A 27,689-nucleotide genomic window follows, 5' to 3' on the forward strand; every position below is an offset into this window, starting at 1 on the left:
TCATATAAGTATATCTATTTTTAGGAACACTAATACAAAACCTCACAATAATGTCTGATTGAATGCTAAAAACGTTATGACACACCGCCTTAAAAAGCATAATGAAATTTTACATTTTTTCTATGAACGATAAAACACTGAATATTGACAAAAAATAGATATTGTAATATCTATTTTTAGGAACACTAACACAAAACCTCGCAATATTGTCCGATTGAAGGCGGTCAGCCTTAAAAAACGTAATGGAATTTTAAAGTTTTCTATGAACGATAAATCACTGAATATTGACAAAAAATTGATATTGGTATATCTATTTTTAGGAACACTAATACAAAACCTCACAATAATGTCTGATTGAATGCTAAAAACGTTATGACAAACCGCCTTAAAAAGCATAATGAAATTTTACATTTTTTCTATGAACGATAAAACACTGAATATTGACAAAAAATAAATATTTGTATACATATATATATATATATATATATATATATATATATATATATATATATATTTTATGAATACTAATACAAAACCTCACAATAATGTCTGATTGAATGCTAAAAACGTTATTACAGGCCGCCTTAAAAAACGTCATGGAATTTTTAAATTTTTCTATGAACGATAAAACACTGAATATTGACAAAAAAATTAATATTGGTATATGTATTTTTAGGAACAGTAATACAAAACCTCACAATAATGTCTGATTGAATGCTAAAAACGTAAAAAACATAATGGAATTTAAAATGTTTCTATGAACGATAAAATACTGAATATATACAAAAAATTGATATTGGTATACCTATTTTTAGGAACACTAATTCAAAACCTCACAATAATGTCTGATTGAATGCTAAAAACGTTATGACAGACCACTTTAAAAACGTCATTGAATTTTTTAATTTTTCGATGAACGATAAAATACTGAATATTGACAAAAAATAGATATTGGTATATCTATTTTTAGGAACACTAATTCAAAACCTCACAATAATGTCTGATTGAATGCTAAAAACGTTATGACAGACCACTTTAAAAACGTCATTGAATTTTTTAATTTTTCGATGAACGATAAAATACTGAATATTGACAAAAAATAGATATTGGTATATCTATTTTTAGGAACACTAATTCAAAACCTCACAATAATGTCTGATTGAATGCTAAAAACGTTATGACAGACCACTTTAAAAACGTCATTGAATTTTTTAATTTTTCGATGAACGATAAAACACTGAATATTGACAAAAAATAGATATTGGTATATCTATTTTTAGGAACACTAATTCAAAACCTCACAATAATGTCTGATTGAATGCTAAAAATGTTATGACGGACCGCCTTAAAAACGTCATGGAATTTTTAAATGTTTCTATGAACAATAAAACACTGAATATTGACAAAAAATAGATATTGGTATATGTAGTTTTAGGAACACTAATACAAAACCTCACAATAATGTCTGATTGAATGCTGATAACGTAAAAAAAATGGAATTTAAAAATTTTCTATGAACGATAAAACACTGAATTTTAACAAAAAATAGATATTGGTATATCTATTTTTAGGAACATTAATACAAAACCTCACAATAATGTCTGATTAAATGCTAAAAATGTTTTGATGGACCGCCTTAAAAAACGTAATGGATTTTTAAAATTTTTCTATGAACGATAAAACACTGAATATTGACAAAAAATTGATATAAGTATATCTATTTTTAGGAACACTAATACAAAACCTCACAATAATGTCTGATTGAATGCTAAATACGTTATGACAGGCCGACTTAAAAAACGTAAAGGAATTTTACATTTTTCTATGAACGATAAAAGACTAAATAGTGACAAAAATAGATATTGGTATATGTATTTTTAGGAACACTAACACAAGACCTCGCAATATTGTCCGATTGAAGGCGGTCTGCCTTAAAAAACGTAATGGAATTTTAAAGTTTTCTATGAATGATAAAACACTGAATATTGACAAAAATAGATATTTGTATATCTATTTTCAGGAACACTAATACAAAACCTTGCAATAATGTCTGATTGAATGCTAAAAACGTTATGATGGACCGCCTTTAAAAACGTAATGGAATTTTAAATTTTCTACGAACGATAAAACACTGAATTTTAACAAAAAATAGATATTGGTATATCTTTTTTTAGGAACATTAATTCAAAACCTCACAATAATGTCTGATAGGGATTTCAACATCTACGCTCCATAATATCATCAAAAGGTTCAGAGAATCTGGAGAAATCACGCCACGTAAGCGACATGGCCGGAAACCAACATTGAATGACCGTGACCTTCGATCCCTCAGACGGCACTGTATCAAAAACCGACATCAATCTCTAAAGGATATCACCACATGGGCTCAGGAACACTTCAGAAAACCACTGTCCCTAAATACAGTTGGTCGCTACATCTGTAAGTGCAAGTTAAAGCCCTACTATGCAAAGCGAAAGCCATTTATCAACAACATCCAGAAATTGGAAACTGGGCCTGAGATCATCTAAAATGGACTGATGCAAAGTGGAAAAGTGTTCTGTGGTCTGACGAGTCCACATTTCATATTATTTTTGGGAATATTTGACATCGTGTCATCCGGACCAAAGGGGAAGCGAACCATCCAGACTGTTATCGACGCAAAGTTAAAAAAACAGCATCTGTGATGGTATGGGGGTGCATTAGTGGCCAAAGCATGGGTAACTTACACATCTGTGAAGGCACCATTAATGCTGAAAGGTACATACAGGTTTTGGAACAACATATGCTGCCATCCAAGCGCCGTCTTTTTCATATACGCCCCTGCTTATTTCAGCAAGACAATGCCAAGCCACATCCAGCACATGTTACAACAGCGTGGCTTCGTAAAAAAAGGGTGCGGGTTCTCTCCTGGCCCGCCTGCAGTCCAGACCTGTCTAACATCGAAAATGTGTGGCGAATTATGAAGCGTAAACTATGACTGCGGAGACCCTGACCGTTAAACTACTGAAGCTTTACATAAAACAAAAATGGGAAAGAATTCCACTTTCAAAGCTTCAAGAATTAGTTTCCTCAGTTCCCAAACGTTTATTGAGTGTTGTTAAAAGAAAAGGTGATGTAACACAGTGGTGAACATGCCCTTTCCCAACTACTTTGGCACGTGTTGCAGCCATGAAGTTCTAAGTTAATTTTTATTTGCAACCTTGGGGTGTTCCAGAAGTCTTTGGAGACACCCTGCTCCTTCCTGGCAGTCCTGTCCCCCAGGCTGGATCCCAAGCCAAGGCAAACACGCCTTGTACAAATATTACAAATATTAGCGAGTCGCTGTGGACGGGGGGTCGCACGAAACCGCTGTTGGGCATTTAGTAACGATTCCTTCTCTTTGACAACACCCCTTCTCCCTCGCTTTGATTTAGTTTGCCGCTGAGACCGGAGGATTAAGTAGTACATGTTGTTCTGAATTAATTAACAGGCGGTCGATTGTGAGGAACCTGCGTCGACTTAACGAGTTGATCAAGCGCGACAATGGCGTGTTGATGAAAGATGGCGAGCAGGGAGGCCATAATGTGGACAAAAAAGTCCTCCGGGACGAGGCTGATGTCCTTTTCATGACCCGTCCACATCCTTGGAAGATCCTCCGGGGGGCGCTAATCCAATCACGAGTTGATGAACGCGTAAATAACCTTGCCTGTACTGCGGCCAAACTGAACGCACGACTTCTGGGAGGTCCCGGAAGGGCAATAAAAAGAAAATAATTCATGAAGTCATAAAACAATGCATGGATTATAAAAAAAAAAACATGCTTGTGTACAAAGTTCTGGTTGAGACGCAGTACTATGGGTCCGGATGGATCATTGTCTCATTACTGTGAGAATCCTGCGTGTGCTCAGACAACCACCGGTTAGCATCTGTGAGCAGAAAACTTGCATCATCTCTTTCCACACCGAGGAAACGCTATTCACACGTGAGGGATGAGGGCAAAACTAATCCAGGTCCACATGTACATGTTAAAAAAAAAAAAAAAAAAAGACTAAAAATGTTTTTGTTTGACTTCTGTTTTGTTTGAACAGCCGTTTTACTGCCGTGTTTGCAAATGTGTTCAAATGAGAAGGGATCATCCAGTCAAGAGTAACATTGCCTTAAATAGTTGAGTTACACTATCAGGATTAAAATAGAGAAAACATTAAAAATGTGCTATTACAGTTTATTTTGTTTTTATGCTGTAATTCTGCATAAAAATGTGTGAATCTGTGATCCCCAGTAATTCTGATCCACTGGTCTGGGATCGATTGCCCGTTATGCCCACCCACATACCGAAGGGAATGCAAGTTTTCCTCATTCCACTCACGCTCTCGTGAGGACTTGGAGATGGGATTTGTGGCTCTTTGAAGAGCCGGCTCCCTTCAAAGAGCCATTCAAAATACTGCATATGTACAGTAGATATATATATATATATATGTATATATATATATATATATATATATATATATATATATATATATATATATATATATAATAGCTCAAGAAAGAGCACAGAGGCTATATCAATCATCCCTACAAGCCTACATATATATATATATATATATATATATATATATATATATATATATATTATACAAACCCTGTTTCCATATGAGTTGGGAAATTGTGTTAGATGTAAATATAAACGGAATACAATGATTTGCAAATCCTTTTCAACCCATATTCAATTGAATGGATTACAAAGACAAGATATTTGATGTTCAAACTCATAAACTTTATTATTTTTTTGCAAATAATAAAATGATAACTTCGAATTTCATGGCTGCAACACGTGCCAAGGTAGTTGGGAAAGGGCATGTTCACCACTGTGTTACATCACCTTTTCTTTTAACAACACTCAAACTTTTGGGAACTGAGGAAACTAATTGTTGAAGCTTTGAAAGTGGAATTCTTTCCCATTCTTATTTTATGTAGAGCTTCAGTCGTTCAACAGTCCGGGGTCTCCGCTGTCGTATTTTATGATTATTTGCAAAAAAGAAAAAAAAAAAGTTCATCAGTTTGAACATCAAATATGTTGTCTTTGTAGCATATTCAACTGAATATGGGTTGAAAATGATTTGCAAATCATTGTATTCTGTTTATATTTACATCTAACACAATTTCCCAACTCATATGAAAACGGGGTTTGTATATGTATATGTGTGTGTATATATATATATATATATATATATATATATATATATGGGGCTTCACGGTGGCAGAGGGGTTAGTGCGTCTGCCTCACAATACGAAGGTCCTGCAGTCCTGGGTTCAATCCCAGGCTCGGGATCTGTGTGGAGTTTGCATGTTCTCCCCGTGACTGCGTGGGTTCCCTCCGGGTACTCCGGCTTCCTCCCACTTCCAAAGACATGCACCTGGGGATAGGTTGATTGGCAACACTAAATTGGCCCTAGTGTGTGAATCAATCAATCAATCAATCAATCAATCAATGTTTATTTATATAGCCCTAAATCACAAATGTCTCAAAGGACTGTATGAACCATTACGACTACAACATCCTCGGAAGAACCCACAAATATGTGAGTGTGAATGTTGTCCGACTCTCTGTGTTGGCCCTGGGATGAGCTGGCGACTTGTCCAGGGTGTACCCCGCCTTACGCCCGATTGTAGCTGAGATAGGCACCAGCTTATTCCCAAAAGGGAATAAGCGGTAGAAAATGGATGGATGGATGGGTGTATGTATCGGCTGGGGACATCTCTGCGCTGCTGATGTTTTCCTGCTGGCTCTGCTGTGAACGGGACTCTCGCTGCTGTGTTGGATCCGCTTTGGACTGGACTCTTGCGACTGTGTTGGATCCATTATGGATTGGACTTTCACAGTATCATGTTAGACCCGCTCGACATTGATTGCTTTCCTCCTCTCCAAGGTTCTCATAGTCATCATTGTCACCGACGTCCCACTGGGTATGAGTTTTCCTTGCCCTTATGTGGGCCTACCGAGGATGTCGTAGTGGTTTGTGCAGCCCTTTGAGACACTAGTGATTTAGGGCTATATAAGTAAACATTGATTGATTGATTGATTGATTGATTGATATATATGTATATATATATATATATATATATATATATATATATATATATATATATATATATATATATATATATATATGTAGGTGTGGGAAAAATCACAAGACTACTTCATCTCTACAGAACTGTTTCATGAGGGGTTCCCTCAATCATCAGGAGATTTTAATGGAAGCATTCACATACAATGGTTTATATAGGGCACAGAGTGGGTGGGTACAGGCAGGCGTAGGGTGTGGTGATTGGCTCATGTGTTACCTAGGAGGTGTTTCCGTCTGTGGCGGCATGTTGAAATGATTTCACTGCGCTTGTTGAGGGATGATAGATCTGGATGATATATAATAAACTGTTTCTCTTTTAAGCATAGGTTGCATCTTTTATTACCACTGTTGTAAGGTGTGCTGGATGCAAGAATTTGCCATGTTATTGAATATTCAAAATTCACAACGCCTCCTTTAGAAACCAGACTTTGCGGAATTCTACAGAACTCAGCAAGCACATTTGGAACCTCAAAAACAATAATGTTGAATATTCAATAACATGGCAAATTCTTGCATCCAGCACACCTTACAACAGTGGTAAAATATATGTAATATATATATATATATATATATATATATATATATATATATATATATATATATTACATATATATTACATATATATAATGTATATATATGTGTATATATATATATATATATATATATATATGTATATATATATATATATATATATATATGTGTGTCACTTCCATTTACTCAATCCTTGTGACTTAAAGTTGTGTTGCGGCATCAAATCATTGTGTCGTGTTGTTTGCATTTGTCGCGGCTTTGGCAATCGGACTGTGGCGGAAAGTTGTTGTGTTGTAATTAATGATATTGTCTGATGGGCGTTTTTTGTGACCTTTCTCAGGTGTATACTGTCTATATGTACATCATATATCCATTTTTTAACGTAATTTTTTATATACATTTCACAGGTTATATATATTTCGTTATTGAATGTATCAAATGTGATGAATAGTTAATGGATCACGATGGAAAGAAGTCTTTTGGCCTTTTGTGCCATCCATTTGCCTTTTTAAAGCATTACATGGAATTGTTCTTCAAGATCTCAATAAACTTCTCAATCAGTGAATTTGTATTAAAAAAAATATATAAATACAAAGTACTCGTCACTCGTTCCCCCCCCCCAGTCAAGCCTCCGACCCCCCCTTCTTTGAGACCCACTGAACAAGCTGGACTCTCAATACGTTTTCTACAATGCAAAAGTTGTCCACAGCGATGAACTTTAACCATCAATACAGTCGTCAATCAGCATGGATGTTACATTCTAGTCACAAAATATTGTTGCTCAAGAGCTCTTGGCACCCCCCCCCCCCCCACCACCCCCCTTGACAAGTACGGGCCATACGCAGCATCAACAATGCACATTCGGCACTTTTCCGGACATGAAAGCTCCTTCATAGGCCTTGTAGCCCAAAACTGAAATTGATATTGAGTTTTCCCAGAATCCTTTGCTCCAGGCGTGGTACAAATGACACTTTACAAATGGACTCCAACGTACCGGAGCAGACTGTTAGAACATTCCAGGACCGTGCCGGCGAGGAATCAGTTACGTGGTGAATACCCAGCTACTGTCTCCTCTTCGTGCTGCATTCAGGTTCTGTGGGTTTCTGGGGAATTACTCAATTCCTCAACTCAGATGGTGGTGGGGGACTGGGGGCTGGTAGAAACTGATCAAAGTCAGCCGCACCCCCCCCCCCCCCCCCTTTCCGAAGAAAACTGCAATTTCATGTTTTCCATCAAAAACTTGTGGGAGGCATCAAAACCTCTGTGATGTTTGTGGAAGCTGCAGCATTGTGAGAGTTCTCTGTGTGGACACAAGTATTGGGACGCCGACAGGAAGTGGGAAGTGAAGAAGGTCTGGGAAGACTTCCTTCTTTAGAAAATGTCTGCCCGCTTCTGAGGTCGGACCTAAGTCTGTCTGTCTTGACTACTCCGGTGTCATCAACCAGTTTATTGATATAGCCCTTCATTCACAAACCACAACGACATACCTTGATCTGAGCCCAGAACCGGGCAAGGAAAAACTAAAAAAAAAACAGTTGGGGGGAAAAAAAACAAACCATGGGAAGGGGGCACAGATGTGGGGACCCACTCCTGGGTGACCGGCTACAATAGCCACCGAGTGGGTACAGGTTTTGAATTATTAATGATAACGTGAGAGTCCAGTCCATTGGGCTCTTTTTCAACGTAGACGAGTCGACAGAGCAAAGACGCCAACAACTGATGCAAAGAAAAGTGGTCTCTGAACAGCTAGCATCTATTCCAGACCGGTCCCTCTCCAAAATAGTCCGACCACAGAGTCGATAATCTAAGACAACCGGTCCCTCTCCAAAGTAGTCCGACCACAGAGTCTATAATCTAAGACAACCGGTCCCTCTCCAAAGTAGTCCGACCACAGAGTCGATAATCTAAGACAACCGGTCCCCCTCTAAAGTGGTCCGACCACAGAGTCGATAATCTAAAACAACCGGTCCCTCTCCAAAGTAATCCGACCACAGAGTCGATAATCTCAGACAACCGGTCCCTCTCCAAAGTAGTCCGACCACAGAGTCGATAATCTAAGACAACCGGTCCCTCTCTAAAGTGGTCCGACCACAGAGTCGATAATCTAAGACAACCGGTCCCTCTCCAAAGTAGTCCGACCACAGAGTCGATAATCTAAGACAACCGGTCCCTCTCCAAAGTAGTCCGACCACAGAGTCGATTATCTAAGACAACCGGTCCCTCTCCAAAGTAGTCCGACCACAGAGTCGATCATCTAAAACAACCGGTCCATCTCCAAAGTAGTCCGACCACAGAGTCGATAATCTAAGACAACCGGTCCCTCTCCAAATTAGTCCGACCACAGAGTCGATAATCTAAGACAACCGGTCCCTCTCCCAAGTAGTCCGACCACAGAGTCGATAATCTAAGACAACCGGTCCCTCTCCAAAGTAGTCCGACCACAGAGTCGATAATCTAAGACAACATGTCCCTCTCCAAAGTAGTCCGACCACAGAGTCGATAATCTAAGACAACCGGTCCCTCTCCAAAGTAGTCCGACCACAGGGTCGATAATCTAAGACAACCGGTCCCTCTCCAAAGTAGTCCGACCACAGAGTCGATAATCTAAGACAACCGGTCCCTCTCCAAAGTAGTCCGACCACAGAGTCGATAATCTAAGACAACCGGTCCTTCTCCAAAGTAGTCCGACCACAGAGTCGATAATCTAAGACAACCGGTCCCTCTCCAAAGTAGTCCGACCACAGAGTCTATAATCTAAGACAACCGGTCCCTCTCCAAAGTAGTCCGACCACAGAGTCGATAATCTAAGACAACCGGTCCCTCTCTAAAGTGGTCCGACCACAGAGTCGATAATCTAAGACAACCGGTCCCTCTCCAAAGTAATCCGACCACAGAGACGATAATCTCAGACAACCGGTCCCTCTCCAAAGTAGTCCGACCACAGAGTCGATAATCTAAGACAACCGGTCCCTCTCTAAAGTGGTCCGACCACAGAGTCGATAATCTAAGACAACCGGTCCCTCTCCAAAGTAGTCCGACCACAGAGTCGATAATCTAAGACAACCGGTCCCTCTCCAAATTAGTCCGACCACAGAGTCGATAATCTAAGACAACCGGTCCCTCTCCCAAGTAGTCCGACCACAGAGTCGATAATCTAAGACAACCGGTCCCTCTCCAAAGTAGTCCGACCACAGAGTCGATAATCTAAGACAACATGTCCCTCTCCAAAGTAGTCCGACCACAGAGTCGATAATCTAAGACAACCGGTCCCTCTCCAAAGTAGTCCGACCACAGGGTCGATAATCTAAGACAACCGGTCCCTCTCCAAAGTAGTCCGACCACAGAGTCGATAATCTAAGACAACCGGTCCCTCTCCAAAGTAGTCCGACCACAGAGTCGATATTCTAAGACAACCGGTCCCTCTCCAAAGTAGTCCGACCACAGAGTCGATAATCTAAGACAACCGGTCCCTCTCCAAAGTAGTCCGACCACAGAGTCGATAATCTAAAACAACCGGTCCCTCTCCAAAGTAGTCCGACCACAGAGTTGATAATCTAAGACATCCGGTCCCTCTCCAACGTAGTCCGACCACAGAGTCGATAATCTAAGACAACCGGTCCCTCTCCAAAGTAGTCCGACCACAGAGTCGATAATCTAAGACAACCGGTCCCTCTCTAAAGTGGTCCGACCACAGAGTCGATAATCTAAGACAACCGGTCCCTCTCCAAAGTAGTCCGACCACAGAGTCGATAATCTAAGACAACCGGTCCCTCTCCAAAGTAGTCCGACCACAGAGTCGATTATCTAAGACAACCGGTCCCTCTCCAAAGTAGTCCGACCACAGAGTCGATCATCTAAAACAACCGGTCCATCTCCAAAGTAGTCCGACCACAGAGTCGATAATCTAAGACAACCGGTCCCTCTCCAAATTAGTCCGACCACAGAGTCGATAATCTAAGACAACCGGTCCCTCTCCCAAGTAGTCCGACCACAGAGTCGATAATCTAAGACAACCGGTCCCTCTCCAAAGTAGTCCGACCACAGAGTCGATAATCTAAGACAACATGTCCCTCTCCAAAGTAGTCCGACCACAGAGTCGATAATCTAAGACAACCGGTCCCTCTCCAAAGTAGTCCGACCACAGGGTCGATAATCTAAGACAACCGGTCCCTCTCCAAAGTAGTCCGACCACAGAGTCGATAATCTAAGACAACCGGTCCCTCTCCAAAGTAGTCCGACCACAGAGTCGATAATCTAAGACAACCGGTCCTTCTCCAAAGTAGTCCGACCACAGAGTCGATAATCTAAGACAACCGGTCCCTCTCCAAAGTAGTCCGACCACAGAGTCTATAATCTAAGACAACCGGTCCCTCTCCAAAGTAGTCCGACCACAGAGTCGATAATCTAAGACAACCGGTCCCTCTCTAAAGTGGTCCGACCACAGAGTCGATAATCTAAGACAACCGGTCCCTCTCCAAAGTAATCCGACCACAGAGACGATAATCTCAGACAACCGGTCCCTCTCCAAAGTAGTCCGACCACAGAGTCGATAATCTAAGACAACCGGTCCCTCTCTAAAGTGGTCCGACCACAGAGTCGATAATCTAAGACAACCGGTCCCTCTCCAAAGTAGTCCGACCACAGAGTCGATAATCTAAGACAACCGGTCCCTCTCCAAATTAGTCCGACCACAGAGTCGATAATCTAAGACAACCGGTCCCTCTCCCAAGTAGTCCGACCACAGAGTCGATAATCTAAGACAACCGGTCCCTCTCCAAAGTAGTCCGACCACAGAGTCGATAATCTAAGACAACATGTCCCTCTCCAAAGTAGTCCGACCACAGAGTCGATAATCTAAGACAACCGGTCCCTCTCCAAAGTAGTCCGACCACAGGGTCGATAATCTAAGACAACCGGTCCCTCTCCAAAGTAGTCCGACCACAGAGTCGATAATCTAAGACAACCGGTCCCTCTCCAAAGTAGTCCGACCACAGAGTCGATATTCTAAGACAACCGGTCCCTCTCCAAAGTAGTCCGACCACAGAGTCGATAATCTAAGACAACCGGTCCCTCTCCAAAGTAGTCCGACCACAGAGTCGATAATCTAAAACAACCGGTCCCTCTCCAAAGTAGTCCGACCACAGAGTTGATAATCTAAGACATCCGGTCCCTCTCCAACGTAGTCCGACCACAGAGTCGATAATCTAAGACAACCGGTCCCTCTCCAAAGTGGTCCGACCACAGAGTCGATAATCTCAGACAACCGGTCCCTCTCCAAAGTAGTCCGACCACAGAGTCGATAATCTAAGACAACCGGTCCCTCTCCAAAGTAGTCCGACCACAGAGTCGATAATCTAAGACAACCGGTCCCTCTCCAAAGTAGTCCGACCACAGAGTCGATTATCTAAGACAACCGGTCCCTCTCCAAAGTGGTCCGACCACAGAGTCGATAATCTCAGACAACCGGTCCCTCTCCAAAGTAGTCCGACCACAGAGTCGATAATCTAAAACAACCGGTCCCTCTCCAAAGTAGTCCGACCACAGAGTCGATAATCTAAGACAACCGGTCCCTCTCCAAAGTAGTCCGACCACAGAGTCGATCATCTAAGACAACCGGTCCCTCTCCAAAGTAGTCCGACCACAGAGTCGATTATCTAAGACAACCGGTCCCTCTCTAAAGTGGTCCGACCACAGAGTCGATAATCTAAGACAATGGGCTTGGGGTCAAGGATTTCGTCAAGTGAATTATATATCCAACAGTAAAAAAAAAAAATGCTTTTAAATTAAAAAAAACAAAACAATTTGCAGGTGAAACAACTTTTTTTTATTCAATTTATAATTAGATTTGCAATTGAAAAACAAAAAGTAATTATTGAGGAAGAGAAACGATTTGCAAGTAAAATAAGACATTGTTTTCTTCAATCAAACATGAGATTGGCAAATACAAAGACATTTTCAATGAAAATGAAATAGTAAGAAAGAAAAAATTTTAAATGAAAAAAAGTATTGGTAAGCAAAAAAATCTATGTTCTTCAATTAAAAATAAGATGCGCAAGTAAAAAAAAGTTTTTAACGAAAAAAAAATGTATTTGCAAGTTTAAAAAAAAGATCCACATGTTAAAAAAACCACCTTTTTAACATTTTTCAGATTTGCACCACTTTTAATAAAAAAAAAAAAAGAACAATTTGCAAGTAAAAAAAATGTTTTCTTCAACTAAAAATGAGATTTCGCAAGGACAAAGACATTGTCAATGAAAACGAAATGAAAATAACGATTTGGAAGCGGGAAAAAAACTATTTTCTTCAATTAAAAACAATATGCAAAAGTAAAAAAAAAAGTTTTAATGTAAAAAAACAAAAACAACAATTTGCAAGTAGAAAAAAAGCGTTTTTTCTTCATAAAAATTGAGATCCTCAAGTTAAAAAATATGAATTTTTATGAAAAAAACCCTGATTTGCAGCATTTTTTAAAATAAAAAATAACCCAGATTTGCACCATTTTTAAAGAAAAAAACAACTATTTGCAACTATAAAAACATGTTTTTCTTCAATTAATAATGAGATTTTGCAAGTACAGACATTGCCAATGAAAACAAATTTGTGTTGAAAAATGTTATTTTTTAAATGAAAATAACGATTTGGAAGCGAAAAAAAAAGATTTTCTTCAATTAAAAATAAAATTTGCAAGTAAAAAAAAAAAGTATTTTTCTTCTAATAAATAAGATCCACAAGTTAATTTTTTTTTTATGAAAACCCCCCTGATTTGCACCATTTTTTCAAATGAAAAAAAAACCCTGATTTGCAAATTTTTTTAATGGAAAAAACAACGATTTGCAAGTAAAAAATACTTGTTTTTCTTCAATTAAGAATGCAATTTTGGAACTTTAAAGAAATTGTCACTGAAAACGAAATCGATGTAAAAAATTTTTTTTTTTAGGAAAATAAGGATTTAAAGGTGAATAAAATATGTTCTTCAATTTAAAAAAAATTAAAATTGTCCTTTCCCCTAAGCAGAAAAACATCCCCAAAGCATGATGTTCCCACCCCCATGCTTCACAGTAGGTGTGGTGTTCTTGGGATGCAACTCAGTATTCTTCTTCCTCCAAACACGGTGAGTTGAGTTTATACCGAAAAGTTCCATTTGGGTTTCATCTGACCACATGACGTTCTCCCAATCCTCTGCTGTATCATCCATGTATCCATTTTGGTATATTTAATTCGCCTTTAAATCGTTATTTTCATACAATTGTTTTGTTTAACATCAATTTCGTTTTCATTGAGAATTTCTTTAAAGTTGCAAAATTTCATTTTGAATTGAAGAAAAACAAGTATTTTTTACTTGCAAATCTTTGTTGTTTTTTTCATTAAAAAAATGTGCAAAGCATGATGTTTCCACCCCCATGCTTCACAGTAGGTATGGTGTTCTTGGGATGCAACTCAGTATTCTTCTTCCTCCAAACACGACGAGTTGAGTTTATACCAAAAAGTTCCATTTTGGTTTCATCTGACCACATGACGTTCTCCCAATCCTCTGCTGTATCATCCATGTATCCATTTTGGTATATTTAATTCGCCTTTAAATCGTTATTTTCATACAATTTTTGTTTTTAACATCGATTTCGTTTTCCTTGACAATTTCTTTAAAGTTGCAAAATTTCATTTTGAATTGAAGAAAAACAAGTATTTTTTTACTTGCAAATCGTTGTTTTTTTTTTCATGAAAAAAATGTGCAAAGCATGATGTTTCCACCCCCATGCTTCACAGTAGGTGTGGTGTTCTTGGGATGCAACTCAGTATTCTTCTCCCTCCAAACACGGCGAGTTGAGTTTATACCGAAAAGTTCTATTTTGGTTTCATCTGACCACATGACGTTCTCCCAATCCTCTGCTGTATCATCCATGTATCCATTTTGGTATATTTAATTCGCCTTTAAATCGTTATTTTCATACAATTTTTGTTTTTAACATCGATTTCGTTTTCATTGACAATTTCTTTAAAGTTGCAAAATTTCATTTTGAATTGAAGAAAAACAAGTATTTTTTTACTTGCAAATCGTTGTTGTTTTTTTTTCATGAAAAAAAATGTGCAAAGCATGATGTTTCCACCCCCATGCTTCACAGTAGGTGTGGTGTTCTTGGGATGCAACTCAGTATTCTTCTTCCTCCAAACACGGCGAGTTGAGTTTATACCGAAAAGTTCTATTTTGGTTTCATCTGACCACATGACGTTCTCCCAATCCTCTGCTGTATCATCCATGTATCCATTTTGGTATATTTAATTCGCCTTTAAATCGTTATTTTCATACAATTTTTGTTTTTAACATCGATTTTGTTTTCATTGGCAATTTCTTTAAAGTTGCAAAATTTCATTTTAAATTGAAGAAAAACAAGTATTTTTTACTTGCAAATCGTTGTTTTTTTTTCATTAAAAAAAATGTGCAAAGCATGATGTTTCCACCCCCATGCTTCACAGTAGGTGTGGTGTTCTTGGGAGGCAACTCAGTATTCTTCTTCCTCCAAACACGACGAGTTGAGTTTATACCAAAATGGATACATGGATGATACAGGAGAGGACTGGGAGAACGTCATGTGGTTAGATGAAACCAAAATAGAACTTTTCGGTATAAACTCAACTCGTCGTGTTTGGAGGAAGAAGAATACTGAGTTGCCTCCCAAGAACACCATGCCTACTGCGAAGCATGGGGGTGGAAACATCATGCTTCGGGGCTGTTTTTCTGCTAAGGGGACAGGACGATTGATCCGTGTTAAGGAAAGAACGAATGGGGCCATGTATTGTGAGATTTTGAGGCAAAACCTCCTTCCATCAGTGAGAGCTTTGAATGCTTGACCAAATACTTATTTTCCACCATAATTTACAAATACAATGTGAATTCCTGGATTTTTTTTTTTTCACATTCTGTCTCTCACAGTTGAAGTGTACCTATGATGAAAATTACAGACCTCTGTCATCATTTTAAGTGGGAGAACTTGCACAATCGCTGGCTGACTAAATACTTTTTTGCCCCACTGTGTGTGTATATATGTATATATGTATATGTGTGTGTGCAGAACTCACATTCTATTTCATGCTGATTTAACCAAAGTTGGCGTTTTCGAGGCACATTGTAAGCATCAAGTATGAATAATGAAAGTGTTTGGTTTTGTAGAAGCAAGGCTTTTAAGTCCTCACCATTTGCACACCTCTTATCTTCTACTTACTGACTGCACAATTGAAAATGCGTATAATTACGTCCCTCCGCACTTGTTCAGCTCTCCGCTGCAATTATTTCCACGCTGGAAAATGTGCTGACTGCCTCTCCTTGTCTTTTTTTTTTTTTTTTTTTTTTTTTTTTTTTCTGTGTCCAGGATGAGAAGTCCACCTTCTTCCAGTTTGGTGCGGCTCTGCAGCAGGAGGCTCTGCTCATGCTGTCCATCATGGAGGAGTACGACTGGCACGTCTTCTCCATCGTCACCTCCAAGTTCCCCGGCTACCAGGCTTTCATTAGCACGATGAGGGTGACCGTGGACCACAGGTGATGAGTCCAGACCCTCAAGTGGAGGCCTGGGCAATTATTTAGACTCAAGGGGAGAGGGCAAAAATAGAGAAAGAAATGTGTCTGGGGGCTTGTATATCTGGTTTTTAGGAACACTAATACAAGACCTGATTGAATGCTAAAAACTTTATGACAGACCAGAATTTTTGTTTTTGTTTTTTTTCTGAATGAGACACCCAGAATGTGGCATTTACAATATTATCTATGAACAATAAAACACTGAATATTGACATCACTCGTTTTAAAACCTGTGTAGATCTGGCCTTCTAGGCTATAGGTCACAGACTCTGGAACAATTTGCACCAGTCCCTCTGTGATCAGTCCATAGTGGATCTAACATAATAGTGAGAGTCCAGTCCATAGTGGATCTAACATAATATTGTGAAAGTCCAGTCCATAGTGGATCCAACATAATAGCAAGAGTCCAGCCCATAGTGGATCTAACATAATAATGTGAAAGTCCAGTCCTCAGTGGATCTAACATAATAGTGAGAGTTCAGTCCATAGTGGATCTAACATAATAGTGAGAGTCCAGTCCATAGTGGATCTAACATAATAGTGTGAGTCCAGTCCATAGTGGATCTAACACAATAGCAAGAGTCCAATCCATAGTGGATCTAATATAATAGTGAGAGTCCAGTCCATAGTGGATCTAACATAATAGTGAGAGTCCAGTCCATAGTGGATCTAACATAATAGTGAGAGTCCAGTCCATAGTGGATCTAAATTAATAGTGAGAGTCCAGTCCATAGTGGATCTAACATAATAGTGAGAGTCCAGTCCATAGTGGATCTAACATAATAGTGAGAGTCCAGTCCATAGTGGATCTAACATAATATTGTGAAAGTCCCCCATAGTGGATCTAACATAATAGTGTGAAAGTCAAGTCCATAGTGGATCTAACATAATAGTGAGAGTCCAGTCCATAGTGGATCTAACATAATAGTGAGAGTCCAGTCCATAGTGGATCTAACACAATAGCAAGAGTCCAGTCCATAGTGGATCCAACATAATAATGTGAAAGTCCAGTCCATAGTGGATCTAACATAATAGTGAGAGTCCAGTCCATAGTGGATCTAACATAATAGTGAGAGTCCAGTCCATAGTGGATCTAACATAAGAGTGAGAGTCCAGTCCGTAGTGGATTTAACATAATAGTGTGAAAGTCCAGTCCATAGTGGATCCAACATAATAGTGAGAGTCCAGCCCATAGTGGATCTAACATAATAGTGAGAGTCCAGTCCATAGTGGATCTAACATAATAGTGAGAGTCCAGTCCATAGTGGATCTAACACAATAGTGAGAGTCAAGTCCATAGTGGATCTAACACAATAGTGAGAGTCCAGTCCATAGTGGATTTAACATAATAGTGTGAAAGTCCAGTCCATAGTGGATCTAACATATTAGTGAGAGTCCAGTCTATAGTGGATCTAACATAATAGTGATAGTCCAGTCCATAGTGGATCTAACATCCATCCATCCATTTTCTACCGCTTATTCCCTTTGGGGGTCGCGGGGGGCGCTGGCGCCTATATCAGCGACAATCGGGCGGAAGGCAGGGTACACCCTGGACAAGTCGCCACCTCATGGCAGGGCCAACACAGATAGACAGACAACATTCACACTCACATTCACACACTAGGGCCAATTTAGTGTTGCCAATCAACCTATCCCCAGGTGCATGTTTTTGGAAGTGGGAGGAAGCCGGAGTACCCGGAGGGAACCCACGCATTCACGGGGAGAACATGCAAACTCCACACAGAAAGATCCCGAGCCTGGATTTGAACCCAGGACTGCAGGGCCTTCGTATTGTGAGGCAGACGCACTAACCCCACATAATAGTGATATTCCAGTCCATAGTGGATCTAACACAATAGTTAGAGTCCAGTCTATAGTGGATCCAACACAATACTGAGAGTCCAGTCCATATTGGATCTAACATAATAGTTAGAGTCCAGTCTATAGTGGATCCAACACAATAGTGAGAGTCCAGTCCATATTGGATCTAACATAATAGTGAGAGTCCAGTCTATAGTGGATTCAACATAATAGTGAGAGTCCAGTCCATAGTGGATCTAACATAATAGTGAGAGTCCAGTCCATAGTGGATCTAACATAATATTGTGAAAGTCCAGTCCATAGTGGATCTAACATAATAGTGAGAGTCCAGTCCATAGTGGATCTAACATAATAGTGAGAGTCCAGTCCATAGTGGATCTAACATAATAGTGAGAGTCCAGTCCATAGTGGATCCAGCATAATAGTGAGAGTCCAGTCCATAGTGGATCCAACATAATAGTGAGAGTCCAGTCCATAGTGGATTTAACACAATAGTGAGAGTCCAGTCCATAGTGGATCTAACATAATAGTGAGAGTCCAGTCCATAGTGGATCTAACATAATAGTGAGAGTCCAGTCCATAGTGGATCTAACGTAATATTGAGAGTCCATTCCATAGTGGATCTAACATAATAGAGAGAGTCCAGTCCATAGTGGATCCAACACACACCTAACACAGATATTGGGTTTCACAATGTAAAGCGCTTTGAATCACTAGAGAAAAGCGCTATATAAATTATATATACAACTAATTTCAAGGCTCCACTCTTGCAGCTTTGTGCGCTGGGACCTCCAGAGCGTGGTCACGCTGGACGCTATGGACGGCGACCCCAACTCCAAGTCTCACATCGCCCTCAAGAGGATCCAGAGTCCGGTCATCCTGCTGTACTGCTCCAAGGACGAGGCGGTGTAAGGAGCCGCCTTCCGTCAGCTGGCGAGGGGGCGGGGTCTTATCTTGTTGACTGGCTGTGTAACTCCCTGACAGGTACATTCTAGAAGAGGCGCGCTCCTTGGGCCTCATTGGAGCCGGTTACATCTGGATTGTGTCCAGTCTCACCACCGGAAACCCCGACTATACACCAGAGGTACACCATTTTGTCACGCCCCCCCCTGGGGAACTACATTTTGCACCCCCCCCCCACCTGAAGTTAAGGTTTATTATTTATCTGCATGTGTCAAGATAGTCCTTTACCAACACTAAAAATGCTATTATTCTAATGCCTCTCACGCCCCCCCTCTTATACCAAACACTTTATAGCACTACATTTTTCACGCCCCCCCCACCTGAAGTTAAGATTTATTATTTATCTGCATATGTCAAGATAGTGCTTACCAACACTAAAGATGCTATTATAATAATGCCTCTCACGCCCCCTTCTTATACCAAACACTTTATAGCACTACATTGTTCACGCCCCCCCCCACCTGAAGTTAAGGTTTATTATTTATCTGGATGTGTCAAGATAGTCCTTTACCAACACTAATGATGCGATTATGCTAATCGCCTCTCACGCCCCCCTCTTATCTCTAACACCTTACAGCACTACATTTTCCCGCCCCCCCCCCCCCCTGAATTTAAGGTTTATTGTTTATCGGTATGTGTCAAGGTAGTTCTTTACTAACAAAAAAATGCTATTATGCTAATGCCTCTCATCCCCCCTTATCCCTAACACTTTACAGCACTACATTGTTCACGCCCCCCCCCCTTCCCCCCCCACCTGAAGTTAAGGTTCATTATTCATCTGCATATGTCAAGATAGTGCTTACCAACACTAAAGATGCTATTATACTAATGCCTCTTACGCCCCCCTCTTATACCAAACACTTTATAGCACTACGTTGTTCACGCCCCCCCACCTGAAGTTAAGGTTTATTATTTATCTGCATGTGTCAAGATAGTCCTTTACCAACACTAATGATGCTGTTTTGCTAATGCCTCTCACGCCCCCCTCTTATCCCTAACACCTTACAGCACTATATTTTTCACGCCCCCCCTCACATGAAGCTAAGGTTTATTATTCATCTGTATGTGTCAAGATAGTGCTTTACCAACACTAATGATGCTATTATGCTAATGCCTCTCACGCCCCCCTCTTATCTCTAACACCTTACAGCACTACATTTTCACGTCCCCCGACACCTGAAGTTCAGATTTATTATTTATCTGCATGTGTCAAGATAGTGCTTTACCAACACTAAAGATGCTATTATACTAATGCCTCTCACGCCCCCCTCTTATCTCTAACACCTTACAGCACTACATTTTCACGTCCCCCGACACCTGAAGTTCAGATTTATTATTTATCTGCATGTGTCAAGATAGTGCTTTACCAACACTAAAGATGCTATTATACTAATGCCTCTCACGCCCCCCTCTTATACCTAACACCCTTACAGCACTACATTTTTCACGCCCCACCCACCTGAGGTTAAGGTTTATTATTTATCTGCATGTGTCAAGATAATTTTTTACCTACACTAAATATGTTATTATACTAATGCCTCTCACGCCGCCCTCTTATCCCTAACACCTTACAGCACTACATTCTCACCCCCCCCCCCCACACCTGAAGTTAAGATTTATTATTTAGCTGCATGTGTCAAGATGGTTCTTTACCAACACTAAATATGCTCTTATACTAATGCCTCTCACGCCCCCCCTCTTATCCCTAACACCTTACAGCACTACATTGTTCACGCCCCCCCACCTGAAGTTAAGGTTTATTATTTATCTGTAAGTGTCAAGATAGTTCTTTACTAACGCTAAAAATTGTATTGTGCTAATGCCTTCCCCCCGCCCCCCTTACAGCACTCCCCCAGGTGGAGCCCGCCCCTCTATTTAAGTAGCATTGCATTAAAGGGGATGCTTGAAACTTGCTAACAGTAAAATTTTTCTGGGGGACATCATTTTTTTTCACGCAACCACCACCCTGTAGTGTTTGCCTGTTTGCATCAAAACAGTTCTTTACAAACAACAAATATGCTATTATGCTAATGCCTCTCACGCCCCCCACCCCCAATTGATTAGAACTTGCTCGCACTTACATTTTTCTTGATGATAGAATTTTTTCACGCAACCCCCCCCCCTGAATTGTATGCCTGTATGCATCAAAATAGTTATTTACAAACACTAAAAATGCTATTATACTAATGCCTCTCACGCCCCCCATTGTTTAGTACTTGCTCTCAGTTACATTGTTCTTGATGACAGTCTTTTTTCATGCAACCTCCCCCCCCCCCCTCCCTGATGTGTATGCCTGTATGCATCAAAGTAGTTCTTTACAAACACTAAATAGTCTATTATGATATTGCCTCTCACGCCCCCCCAACACCCCTCCTGTTTAGATCTTGCTCACACTTACATTTTTCTTGGTGAAATACTTTTTTCACCCCCCCCCCCTCCCAAAGTTTATGCCTGTATGCATCAAAACACTTCTTTACAAACACTAAATATGCTATTATGCTAATGCCTCTCACGCCCCCCCCCCATTGTTTAGACTTTGCTCACACCTACATTTTTCTTAATGACATAATTTTTTCACGCAACCCCCCCTGAAGTGTATTCCTGTATGCATCAAAACAGTTATTTACAAACACTAAATTTGCTATTATGCTAATGCCGCTCACGCCCCCCACACCCCTCCTGTTTAGATCTTCCTCACACTTACATTTTTTCATGCAACCCCCCCACTCCCGAAGTGTATGCTCTCACTTACATTTTTTGTTGATGAAATACTTTTTTCATGAACCCCCCCCCCAAGTGTACGCATGTATCCATCAAAATAGTTCTTTACAAACACTAAAGATGCTAATATGCTAATGCCTCTCACGCCCTCCATTGCTTATAACTTGGTCTTATGACAACATTTGAGTCTCATTCGCAATGCCGTTGCACGTCCAAGACATTGGATGGCAGTACTGTACGGGCTAATTGGGAAGTAGCTTTTTTTTTTTTTTTCATGCTGCGCCCCACAAAGAGTTTATACTCTACGTATTGTATTGATTCCGCACCAGCTGTTTGATCATTCATCTCAGTTGTAGTTTTCACCACCACAATCGGATAATGTTGAAATCGCCATTGAAAAAAAGCGCTAATGCTAATACTAGCCTGTCAATGGCAAATCCAATATGAATTAGCATCAAGCTAGCACATTTTGGAAGAATGGAGCTTCATTTTAAGTTTTGAGTGTTTTCAACAAAGAATACTTGCTTTGTTGGTGTTGACAACTGCAAGGTTACTTGGTTACTTAGTTGGCCGAGTCCGCCTTGACGGATTGTTTACGTTAGTCTGCAACCGGACATAAACACCACACCAATCAATACCGGGTAGTATGCTGCCCTCTTGTGGCGTTAATAAAGAACAATACGAGTTAATTCATTAAATCCAGCTTTTACGGTCTCCTTATTGCCTCCTCAGCGTATTTTTCCGACGCACTCCGGGCTCAAACGCGCGCACTCGCGTGCTCGCCTTCTGGTCGTTTGTTGCCAGGCATCAATCACCATTTTCGGACACTTTCAAGGCGCAGCTGCAGCTGACTGGACGCTTTGCGGGCCCACCTTGTGAATGAAACATGAGGGTGACATATTTGTTTACGTTGTCGGAAAGAAAGACGGTTCGTCCTTTTTTGTTCGCTGAAGATGTTTGTCGGGCCAAGGAGTCCGCACCGAGGCACGTTCGACAAAACCAGAACGGTCCTCATCTGGGCCGCGCAGACCCAAGAATGGGGCAACCCGACCTAAGTGGTTTTTGTGAAGTCGAGTAAGAAGGTTGTTGTCCGTGTTCTAAATGGGACACTTCAGAACTAGAACGTCCTTGTGAAGTAGTGTTGCGCCATTAAAGTGACATCAATACAGTTTTTAGTACTATGTTGAGGACCAGGGATGGGTACCAAATTCGGTACTTTTTTTTTTTGCTTCAACCGAATCACGTTGGTCCACGTTCCATCAATTGGGTATAAAAACAGCTTCCCAAAAAATGCTCAGTTTTTCACAAGAAAGGATGGGGCGAGGTACACCCCTTTGTCCACAACTGCGTGAGAAAATAGTCAAACAGTTTAAAAACAACGTTTCTCAAAGTGCAATTGCAAAAAAATTTAGGGATTTCAACATCTACGCTCCATAATATCATCAAAAGGTTCAGAGAATCTGGAGAAATCACTCCACGTAAGCGGCATGGCCGGAAACCAACATTCAATGACCGTGACCTTCAATCCCTTAGACAGCACTGTATCAAAAAACGACATCAATCTCTAAAGGATATCACCACATGGGCTCAGGAACACTTCAGAAAACCACTGTCATTAAATACGGTTGGGTCGCTACATCTGTAAGTGCAAGTTAAAACTCTACTATGCAAAGCGAAAGACATTTATCAACAACATCCAGAAACGCCGCCGGCTTCTCTGGGCCCGAGATCATCTAAGATGGACTGATGCAAAGTAGAAAAGTGTTCTGTGGTCTGACGAGTCCACATGGTTCCCGTCTCAGTCTCGTCTCGGCTTTTTGCGCTTCGGCTCTTGGCGATCACTCCAGCAACACTGAGAGCAGGTTTAGCCAAACTGCCTCTAGGTTAGGGGTGTCCACATTTTTTGACCTAAGGGGCCGCATTGGGCTAAAAAAAAATTGGTTGCGGGCCAAAAAGCCGACTGCATGTAAACCAACTATATATATATATGTACAGTATATGTGTGGATATCTATGTTTGTATGTGTATATACAAACTCCATTTCCATATGAGTTGGGAAATTGTGTTAGATGTAAATATAAACAGAATACAATAATTTGTAAATCCTTTTCAACCCATATTCAGTTGAATGCACTACAAAGACAACATATTTGATGTTCAAACTCATAAACTCTATTTATTCTTTTTTCAAAATAATCATTAACTTACAATTTCATGGCTGCAACATGTGCCAAAGTAGTTGGGAAAGGGCATGTTCGCCACAGTGTTACATCACCTTTTCTTTAAACAACACTCAATAAACGTTTGGGAACTGAGGAAACTAATTGTTGAAGCTTTGAAAGTGGAATTCTTTCCCATTCTTGTTTTATGTAGAGCTTCAGTCGTTCAACAGTCTGGGGTCTCCGCTGTCGTATTTTACGCTTCATAATGCGCCACACATTTTCGATGGGAGACAGGTCTGGACTGCAGGCGGGCCAGGAAAGTACCCGCACTCTTTGACTACGAAGCCTCGCTGTTGTAACACGTGCTGAATGTGGCTTGGCATTGTCTTGCTGAAATAAGCAGGGGCGTCCATGATAAAGACGGCGCTTGGATGTCAGCATATGTTGTTCCAAAACCTGTATGTACCTTTCAACATTAATGGTGCCTTCACAGATGTGTAAGTTACCCATGCCTTGGGCACTAATGCACCCCCATACCATCACAGATGCTGGCTTTTGAACTTTGCGTCGATAACAGTCTGGATGGTTCGCTTCCCCTTTGACATGATGTTGAACATTTTCAAAAACAATTTGAAATGTGGACCCTTCAGACCACAGAACACTTTTCCACTTTGCATCAGTCCATCTTAGATGATATCGGGCCCAGAGAACCCGGCGGTGTTTCTGGATGTTGTTGATAAGTGGCTTTCGCTTCGCATAGTAGAGTTTTAACTTGCACTTATAGATGTAGCAACCAACTGTATTTAGTGACAGTGGTTTTCTGAAGTGTTCCTGAGCCCATGTGGTGATATCCTTTAGAGATTGATGTCGGTTTTTGATACAGTGCCGTCCGAGGGATCGAAGGTCACGGTCATTCAATGTTATTTTCCGGCCATGCCGCTTACGTGGAGTGATTTCTCCAGATTCTCCGAAACTTTTGATGATATTATGGACCGTAAATGTTGAAATCCCTAAATTTCTTGCAATTGCACTTTGAGAAACGTTGTTCTTAAACAGTTTGACTATTTGCTCACGCAGTTGTGGACAAAGGGGTGTACCTCGCCCCGTCCTTTCTTGTGAAAGACTGAGCATTTTTTGGGAAGCTGTTTTTATACCCAATCATGGCACCCACCTGTTCCCAATTAGCCTGCACACTTGTGGGATGTTCCATATAAGTGTTTGATGAGCATTCCTTAATTTTATCAGTGTTTATTGCCACCTTTCCCAACTTCTGGCATCAAATTCTAACGTTAATGATTATTTGCACACAAAAAAAAAATACAGTTTATGAGTTTGAACATCAAATATGTTGTCTTTGTAGAATATTTAATGGAATATGGCTTGAAAAGGATTTGCAAATCATTGTATTCTGTTTATATTTACATCGAACACAATTTCCTACAGGGTTTGTATATCCCGACTAAAACATTTGTATTCTTTTTTTATTTATTTAAATAATACATCCCAAATGTCCATTTGATGAGACCTTTATTCCATCCCAGGCCTTTCCTCTGGGAATGATCTCCGTGTCCTACGACGAGTGGGAGTATCCGCTGGAGACGCGGATGCAGGACGGGGTGGACATCATCCTGTCCGCCGCCACCGCCATGCTGCGGGAGAAAGGCGAACTGCCGGAGGCCCAGAGCAGCTGCTTCAGCACGCCGTCCGACCGCAGCCCGGGGAAACTGCCGCCCAGCGCCCTGCGCAGGTACCGCGCCTCTGAATACGTCGCTCATATACAGGTGCTGTTCATATTATTAGAATATCATGAAAACGTTTATTTAATTCAGTAATTATATTCAGAACGTGAAACTTACATATTATATCAATTCATTACACATATAGTGATATATTTGAAATGTTTATTTCTTTAAATGTTGATGATTAGTACTGACAATTACTGAAAATCCCAAATTCAGTATCTCAGAAAATTGGAATATTAGTTACGACTAGTACCAAAAAATATTTTTTAGAAATGTGTTTCAGCATGTACGGCAATCAATACTTAGTTGCAGCTCCTTTTGCCTGAATTGCTGCAGCAATACGGCGTGGTATAAAGTCGACCAGTCTGTTGCACTCCTCAGGTGTTATGAGAGCCCAGGTTGCTTTAATAGTGGCCTTCGGCTCTTCGGCATTGTTGGGTCTGGCATCTCGCATCTTCCGCTTCACGATACCCCATAGGTTTTCTATGGGGTTAAGGTCAGGTGAGTTTGCAGGCCAATCAAGAACAGGGATACCATGGTCCTTAAACCAGGTACTGGTAGATTTGGCACTGTGTGCAGGTGCCAAGTCATGTTGGAAAATGAAATCTTCACCTCCATAAAATTCGTCCGCGGCAGGCAGCATAAAGTGTTCTAAAACTTCCTGGCAGACTCCTGCATTGACCCTAGACCTCAGGAAACACAGTGGACCAACACCAGCAGATGACATGGCACCCCAGACCATTACGGATTGTGGAAATTTGACACTGGACTTCAGGCAACGTGGATTCTGTGCCTCTCCTGTCTTCCTCCAGACTCTGGGACCTTGATTTCCAAAGGAGATACAACATTTACTTTCATCTGAAAACATAACTTTGGACCACTCAGCAGCAGTCCAGGCGAGACGCTTTTGACGTTGTCTCTTATTCAAGAGTGGCTTTACACAAGGAATGCGACAGCTGAAGCCCATATGTTGCATACGTCGGTGCGTGGTGGTTCTTGAAGCTCTGACTCCAGCTGCAGTCCACTCTTTGTGGATCTCCCCCACATTTTTGAATTGGTTTTGTTTGACAATCCTCTCCAGGGCGCGGTTATCCCTCTTGCTTGTACACTTTTTTCTACCTCATCTTTGTCTTCCCTTCGCCTCTCTATTAATGTGCTTGGACACAGAGCTCTGGGATCATCCAACCTCTTTGGCAATGACCTTTTGTGTCTTGCTCTCCTTCTTTAAAGTATCAATGGTCATCTTTTGGACAGTTGTCAAGTCAGCAGTCTTCCCCATGATTGTGTGTCATACAGAATCAAAACGAGAGACCATTTAAAGGCTTTTCCAGGTGTTTTGAGTTAGTTAGCTAATTTGAGTGTGGCACCAGGTGTCTTCAATATCTGACTTTTTCACCATATTGTAATTTTCCGAGAATGTATGGTTTTCATTGGTTGTCAGCTATAATCATCTTCTTTTTGGCAAAAAACACTTGAAATGTATCAGTCTGTTTGGAATGAATGTATACATTCTACAAGTTTGACTTTCTAAATGGAATTAATGAAATAAATCAACTTTTTCATGATATTCTAATAATATGACCAGCACCTGTATTGCTTATTGCCTTTTTTTTTTCTTTGCTGACAGTACATCATTTTCTCCTCCCCAAAAAAATCCCAATTTCAGGAAAAGAATGTTTTGGTTATTGCTGACCGCTCCAAATTTTTGACAAAAATCCTAATTCAAGGAAATGGAACGTACTACCGTATTTCCTTGAATTGCCGCCGGGGCGCTAATTATTTTAAAACCTTTTCTCACTCCAGAGCTTACCAAAGGCATGTGGTAAATTTAGGCCTGCGCTTATAAATTTGAGTGTGATGTTAGGATACCATCATGAAAAGCACATTTAATAATAAAAAAAGGTTATTATGGTCTTACCTTTACTTATAAATGAAGTCCATGCACAGCTCCTTAATAACTTGTTTAAAGAAGTCTTCCTTATCTTTCTTCAGTTTTAAAAAGTCTCTAGTCTCGATGGAGAAAAATTCAAAAGCGCAAAAAACAGTAGGGACATTTGAATGATCACTAACGCTA

General features: G+C 40.5%; 1 protein-coding gene across 1 annotated transcript in view; it reads left to right on the forward strand.

The window, feature by feature from the left end:
- Window positions 1-27,689, forward strand: part of LOC133560990 (glutamate receptor ionotropic, NMDA 2A-like) — a 317,949-nt gene that overhangs the window by 274,749 nt on the left and 15,511 nt on the right. Inside the window, exons 5-8 of the mRNA XM_061914137.1 lie at window positions 16,001-16,167; window positions 18,801-18,935; window positions 19,012-19,111; window positions 25,415-25,620. Of these exons, the coding sequence (XP_061770121.1) occupies window positions 16,001-16,167; window positions 18,801-18,935; window positions 19,012-19,111; window positions 25,415-25,620 (608 nt within the window). The remainder of the gene's footprint in view (window positions 1-16,000; window positions 16,168-18,800; window positions 18,936-19,011; window positions 19,112-25,414; window positions 25,621-27,689) is intronic.

Source organism: Nerophis ophidion, linkage group LG01, assembly GCF_033978795.1.
Source record: "Nerophis ophidion isolate RoL-2023_Sa linkage group LG01, RoL_Noph_v1.0, whole genome shotgun sequence".
Lineage (NCBI taxonomy): Eukaryota > Metazoa > Chordata > Actinopteri > Syngnathiformes > Syngnathidae > Nerophis > Nerophis ophidion.